General features: G+C 31.5%; 1 protein-coding gene across 1 annotated transcript in view; it reads right to left on the bottom strand.

Moving 5' to 3' along the window:
- Positions 1-7,842, bottom strand: part of LOC106684785 (Odorant receptor 67b) — a 19,172-nt gene that overhangs the window by 825 nt on the left and 10,505 nt on the right. Inside the window, exons 3-5 of the mRNA XM_067051364.1 lie at positions 7,027-7,126; positions 5,687-5,791; positions 1,866-2,024 (exon numbers count right to left, since the gene is read on the bottom strand). Of these exons, the coding sequence (XP_066907465.1) occupies positions 1,866-2,024; positions 5,687-5,791; positions 7,027-7,126 (364 nt within the window). The remainder of the gene's footprint in view (positions 1-1,865; positions 2,025-5,686; positions 5,792-7,026; positions 7,127-7,842) is intronic.

The following is a 7,842-nucleotide window of genomic DNA, read 5'->3' as shown; positions in this document are numbered from 1 at the left end:
TTTTCTAATAATTACATATTTATTTTAAATAAAATTTCAGAATAATGGTGGTTATTCCTAGAATCTGATAATCCATTAATACATGTTAATGTAATGGTAATTTGATAATAAATTTTACTCTTCACAATTTGTATACTTTATAAAAATCTACATTTATCACAACTGTAATTAAATGTTGTTGTGATAAATTAATTATAGAAAATTACAAAAATTGCGAACAATAGAATTTATTATTAAATGTTACGCTGACAAATACGGGTTTATTTTGAATGTATTGAATTGACTTGGGTATAATAGCCTTTTAAGGTTTATAAATCAATGTGAAGCTACAAAACTAAAATTAAATCCGAATTTTCGACCATGTAATAGGTTTTAATAAACAAGGTTGAAACTATTTGGATATTTTTGTTATTATTAATTAGGGCTAATTTTAAATATGAAAAAATGATAATAATACAATGGGACAAGGCAAAAGGTGATCCTGAAGATTGGGTAAAGGAACTCGAAATTTCCAGGAAAAAAAAGATATAATTAAAAAGAAGAAAATGTCCACAAAGAATATGGCCGGTTGCACCATCACAGTTTAAACTAAGCATTAAATCTCGGATAAACTCAATAATTATCAGTCATACCAGAAAAGAAAACCTATAAATCTGACAGTAAACTTTACCGGGCAATGATAGCCGCTTAAACTGAGATTTAGAGCAAATCTACGTTTAAGTAGGTAAACATACAAGGGATGTTCCATAGTTTAAGTTTGATCTGATATCTAGCGAATCTGTATTGCAGAGGTTGCCAACTTTTCTGTATATAAGATCTACTTTCTATATAATAAGTGTGTCGCGATATACTTGTTGTCATATACGTAGTCTAAGAGGGAAGAAAGGGTGTGAAATGCATACTATATTTGTACACTATTTTTCATTATCTGGTGCATTCCAGCGAGGTATGGGTGGATAAGTAATATATGTGTTCAAAACTATTTTTATATTTGTTAAATCATCTATTACGTGTTCGAGATATAGCCTCATGCGTTACCTAAAAAATTTGATCTTCCGACAGTTTTTCAAAACAGATTTTTGCTATCTTAAGATGCATTTTAATTTTTTTATCAACTGCAATGTATACGTTATTGTACTATTTGTTCGTAAATATGAAAAACTTGTAAAGCTGCACAGAACGGCTGATAATTTAATTTCAATATTACACTTACGCGTTCTTTTTGGGCCAGGAAAATGTATCATGAAAGAATAATATGACTTACTTTTTGCTAATCTATCAATAACTCGCTAAGTACACATCATACACACATATGAGTATTTATATTTGGCTTATCTACAAAAGTAAAAAACAACAGCAATAATTATTCGTAGGGCCAAAACCCTACATCCAGAGAAATTAAAAGAACATGAATAATTAATAACTTTTGATCTATATGAAATATATCTGGAACTATTGCTCTAAAATTTTGTCTTCTACAACTGCTTAAATGTCCATGTTATATGGAAATCCCACACACTGCGTCGATCGCTCGATCATCCTACATTGGACTCGTCTTCGAAATCTTTGCGTCGTCAACTAACTAGTTGCTCAGGCAACAATGTTAAATCAATTAATTAATTAAGCCCATAATTTCTAATATTAGTGACAGCAATTGTGGAGTTTAGTAGTTATCCCAGTTTTAAGTTACCATGGTAATCTTATTAACAAAACTAGTCGCTGAGCTACCGAAGTTTTACTAAACTTTTGGATGAATCTAAGTTATACTAATCTTAGTTTTAGAGGAGATTTTTACAACCGGCCTTATTATTAATGTATTAAGTTTATAATAATTTTGAAAAAAATAAAATTAAGTATTGTTTCACCGTTTCATAGAGTTGAAAGTTGAGATGGAACACTGATACTGCCGTGACTTCGACAGGCACTGTTGTGAAAGTCTGCATTATCAAGACCGAGCTTCGATCTTCCTTTCTGCAACTGTCGTACCATCCACTGTTGTACACTGCGAGTCGCAGCTCTTCGAACTGAAATATTATATTATATAATATAAGTAGTATAAACAAAACTAGAATCTCAGCTTGTTCAGTAATAGACCCCAACTTAGAACTAAAATAAACTAAAACAAAGATCGCGAATAATTGAGGACTTTACTTTTGGTTTTAATTACATTTATTTAAAATAAGATTCTGTCTAATTCACTATTCATTCAGAATAACCTAGCTTAAATATTTTTTTATTACACTAAGGTAAGAACAGCGTTTTACGGTTTTTGAGAATATTTTATTTATTTGCTTAATTTTAGGTGCCGTATACAACTACAGGGCTAGAGGCACCGTATTCTGGATTCCGTGGTCACATTTCTCGATACAGATTGTTCTCTCTTAGGAACTTAAACAGTTTCTTCCTATTTTCAGGCAGTAAGGCTTGACGTTGTCCAACGTTCTTGATGATTTCAGACGCGAATAGTGTTCCAGGATGTGCTCCACCGTCAAGGCACATTTACAATCATAACATGTCGGTGAAGGATCTCTTTCAAGAAGATATTTGTGTGTTAATATTGTATGTCCGATCCTGAGTCTGGTTATGATGCATTGTTCACGGCGATTTTCGATGATTGGCGGTAGAGGTTGAGTATCATCAAGTATTGTCTTCATTTTATTTGTTTCAGTTACCTTGGACCAAAAACAGCACCATGCTTCCTTGCATTGGATCAGAACCGATTTATGGTAATCATACAGCGCCAAGTTACAACCAGGCACTGGAAATAGAGTGCATGCTTCTTTGGCACCTGTGTCAGCCAGTTCGTTTCCCTGTTATATCTGTATGGCTGGGAACTCACAGGAAATTTACTTCTTTATGCGTTTTATTGATTAAAGTTATGATGGAAAAAACAATGGGGTTGTGCGAAATTTTGAATAGCCTTGAGGCTCGAGTAAGAATCACTACAGATCACAATGGAGGAGGCGTTTACTTCATGTGCTAGTGTTAATGACAAATTGATTGCACATAACTCGGAGGAAAACACTGAGAATGTGTGTAGAAGACTGTAGGCGCAGGTAGAACTACTGAACAACCAACATGATTTAAGTATTTTGATCCATCAGTGTAGATACATGTATTTTTTAAGTCTTCTCTCTAGCTACAGGGCTGGCTAGAGAGAAGACTTAAAAAATATTGCTTGAGTACTTGAGGAGGGTTAGACGATTTATCAATAGCTTGATTGATTTTGAGAATAAAGTATCATATACAATATTTCGGACCGAAAAAAGGATACGTTAACCGGAGGTTAATTTAGAAGGCTGCACAACACTGAGTTATAGCAATGCGGTGAATAAGATGAGCGTGTAAGATTGCGGCACTTAGTGATGAACGGATCCCTAAAATGTATGTAACACTTAACTGACGAGTAAACTACCGATGGTAGACCGAAATGTAGTTGGGAGGATTTCATTAAGAATGATTTAGTAGATCATGATTTAGGGGGAGTTGTTGGCAGAACCGCCGGACTCGCTTAGCCATTAGTATTATTATTATAAAGATTTTTTTATATCATTATTTTTAAATTATAATCAATATTTGTACTTATAAATTGATGTATTAGCAGTTTAATATTATGTGTGTAACATTTAACTACTACTGTAAACCTATATTGCTTACAAAGCAGAGAAAGGTGGAAATAAATATTATAATTTAATATTACCTCCTTGAGTATTTCCCAATATTTATTGAACACCCTCTATATATCCCTGAACTCCAATAAAAATAAGGCAATTTAATAATGCACTCTTAGAGAATAATAAAAAAAAAACTTATATTGAAATGGAACAAAACTTCTTTTAAATTTGACATAGGTAGTCACTACTATAAGATGAAATTTAATTGAGCATCACATACTTATAAATAATATTAATCTAATTATCTGGCTACACTCTAGTAGCTCAGTTGGTAGAGAGGTGGACTGTAGTCGGGGAAAGCAAACAGTTATCCATAGGTCGCTGGTTCAAATCCGGCCCGGAGGAAATATTTTTTAAAAATTGTAGTTGATAATCCCAGGCTTTAATAACAAAATAAAACAAATCCTTTTTTTTGTATTCGTAATATTAATTTAGCTTACTTTATTTTACTATGGTGGAGAAGATGTTTGGGAGTACGGTCAATGAAGAATTCAAGTATGTAAAACTTATTAAATAGTGCCAACGTTTTAGCCTAAAGTACAGGAATTCGTCAGGGCTAAGAACAAGATTACAATCATAATGAATACAAAGAAATACAGAATAACAAGACAAATAAGAAGATAGCATAAGTAGTGTAGGAGTAAATTAATAGAGTCATACTGCAATAAACTTGAGTTAAATGCCGAAAAGACTAAAGCGATCATAGTTAGATCTCCCTCTCTCCTTAAATCTATGCCAGGACCCACCAACCTTTTCCTAAACAATACTCCTATCTTATTCCATACGCTATTTAAAAATCTTAGCATCACTTTTGATCAAACTTTATCCTGGAAACCACACATTGCCGAAATTTCCCGTCGAACCATAGCTACCTTAAAGCAATTCAATTGAATTCCTTATCTTCTTCCACTTAAAACCCACTAACTCTCAGTTTCCTCTATTTTTCACCCCACATTGACTATGGCCGCATGGTATATGGTGGACTCTCAGATAATGTCGAATCTAAACTTAAATATATTATGAATTGCACAGTACGATTTATTTTCAGGATCAGCAGAGATACACACATAGCCCAGTATTACGCCGAGCTGAAGTGGCTCTATCCATCCTTCCGATGCCAGTATTCCTTTTTATTCTAAGCAATTAGTAATCAACGCCCCTCCTATATCCTAGAAAACCTGCAATTCAAATCCCATCCAGGTCCCGTTCATCTGAAATCTCCCCTCCACCTCACCTAAGTCGATTGATAAATAGTTTTTTACCCGAGCTGCATATCTCTGGAACTCCATTCACTCTAACATACTTCATCTACCAACCCTTGCCTCGTTAAAATCCACTTTATTTAACTACCTTTCGCTTCACCAATATTACCCATTATTATAATAGTACAGATATTTTGTGATTAAATTATAAATTTTGTTTTTATTTAGTCAGTTAGTTTTTTAATTAATCTATTTTTTTCCCTCCGTATATAAGTTATAATTAAGTGTGGCCACACTGTTTTTATGGCCAATAAATGTTATTATAAAATTCAAATTGCCTTTGTAATTGTTCTTACGGGACCTAGTCTCAGAATAATAAACTATTTTCCATTTCATTTCACTTAAAAAAATATTGAAATGGGAATGTAGCAATATTAAAGTTGTGAATGGAAGAAGAAAAAATAATTAAATAAAAATAAAGATATGAAAATTAACTAAGTAAATCTATGTTTAAATTGAAAATTAAAGTAATATAAAAAACAAATGATTGAAAAAAGGTTCCCTCTGTTTCCTTATTCTTATACTACTGATATACCTATATTATCTATTATCCAAATATGTATCTAGTCATTCACTATTTTTGTCTAGTCATTATAATTGTTATTTTGTTATTTCTTCTTAGCACTGATGAAGGACTGAAACTTAGGCCGAAACGTTGGCGTTAGTTTTACTTATTTGTGTTATTCACTGACCACATCCCCCAATCATCTTATCCTCATGCTCTATTTTATGTTAATGAAAAATATTTACATGATTGTTTATCATCTGGCCAGCCCAACAGTACAGGAAGATTTCTAGAAATAGTGATATCGTCTGAGGTAACAGCTCTGACATGGCTTCCATCACGTTGGCTTCCTAAAACCATATAATTAACACTATATATATATATTGTATTATATTATTCAAATTATTATTATTATTTTTTATATCTTATATTTTCACCTTTTGTCTATATCTGAAAGTTATGTGATAATACTTTATTCGTTTACCTATATATGTTTCATCATTAATGTTTTTATTATAGAAATTGATAAAACCTTTGTACCTCTAATTAATATTGTATATTTTATATTCTATTTATAAGACCCATTATAACATATATATGTTATTCATCTTATCATTTGGCGTTTTTTTTTTTGTTTTCTTTTATGATCCCTTTCCTGGCCATTTCTGACACCCAGGGTGGGGTTGGGGGTTTATCTACAGGTGAACAAACTATTCTAACTATGGTAGGGGGTATTATGTATTTCATTTTCTGGGACCACCACTCAATGGAAAAAATTAAAGCCCCAGGCAGGATTCGACCCGGCTTCCCACGAAGAACTCAGATTGGTAAAACCTGCACCTAGCCCCTGCTGGACGGACCATCATTTGGTCTCTGCCTAAATTTAATATTTTCTCTAATTTACTAATTTTATGTTGCTTTAACATTATTTATTTAGTGTGTACTGAATTTTTGTATTTCCCTTTTATTTGTATTATTTTCGTTTTCATTATTGTATAATTCCATTTTGTAATTGTATTTTATTCAGACTTTTCATTATACATCTAATGTTTATTTTCTTTTATTTACCTTGTTCATTTTTACATAAACCTTCATATTTAAAATCATAGTAAAATTCATTCATAATAGTTTCATTCATTCACAATAAATTTATTCATTCATAGTTTAAATCATTTTTAGCCATACTTAGTTTACTTTTATTTCATGTAATCTATCCTTTTACTTTGCTGCATTATTTCAGTTATTTGGGTCTTTTTTTAACTCTGATGAAACAATGCAAAGTGGAGCGAAACGTTGGTTGACAATAAAGAGTTTATTATTTATTTATTATTTGAGTTATTTTAACCACACCCTGACAATAAAACTTTCCATTCATTTTAAATAATCATTAATTTACGATGATAATAAAAGTTTTAATTGTGACAATATAAAAATTATGATAATTATAATACGCATTTTGTTTTTCACTCAAACTCATAACATATAAAAGATTAATGATTTATTATAATTATTATAGTTAAAATAATTTATCAATTTTGTATATTAAACTTATATTTTGAAATGTATTACAGAAGATGATTGTTACCTGAGAAATTACGAACAGAGTTAGACAAATGGTTGAAAAGGAATAGGCAAGTTGAACCACGATGACGTAATTATATAGCTCTTCCAGTTGATTCTTGAACCTAAATTATAAGTAAAAATAATCATACACAAGTGTTGATTAGTAATAATGATATAATATATAATATGTGATAATAATAATAATAATAATAATGTGAATCACTACAATACATGAAGGGTCACAGTTCAGTACTTTGTAAGGGAGTAATGTTTTTAAAAGGAGGTGAATTTTTCAAGATCACATCGCGTGGACCCCAGAAAAGCTCGAAAACCCACAGAGTTGACTTAACGGCTACTGTAATTGAATAAATAATTATCTGACACAGCCGGATTCTAGCCCGGATCGTTGGAGTTTGTAGCTCAATAAATAATAGTAGATATTTTAATGTGTATAATTTTATTTCATTGCCTAAATAATATGCTCATTTAATATCTACTATTTATTACAAATTATATTAGATATTTTTAATTTTTTTTTTTTCAGCCAAGACTGTAGCCACGAAAGTTCAATGAAAAAAGTCAACGTCCCAGGCCGGATTCAAACCGGCACCGCAAATAGACTTCAAATTGGTAAGACTGTGTCTTAACCACTGAGCCCACATATATATTTTTAATTGTTTATATTTTTTAAATTAGATATTGCTATGTATTGACAATCCGGGGTATTATTAAGCTGTTTCGTCATCTGCCCCTATACCTGGTCAGGGTATCCTTCTGGGAAGCTTTTAGCATCCTCGGATGTGGAAACATTTGTATTAAGTTTGTCACATTACCAGAG

This window comes from Halyomorpha halys, unplaced genomic scaffold (genome assembly GCF_000696795.3).
Source record: "Halyomorpha halys isolate HHAL.00 unplaced genomic scaffold, Hhal_1.1 Scaffold615.1, whole genome shotgun sequence".
NCBI classification, from domain to species: Eukaryota; Metazoa; Arthropoda; class Insecta; order Hemiptera; family Pentatomidae; genus Halyomorpha; species Halyomorpha halys.
This window is presented reverse-complemented; position numbering and strand designations above follow the sequence as displayed.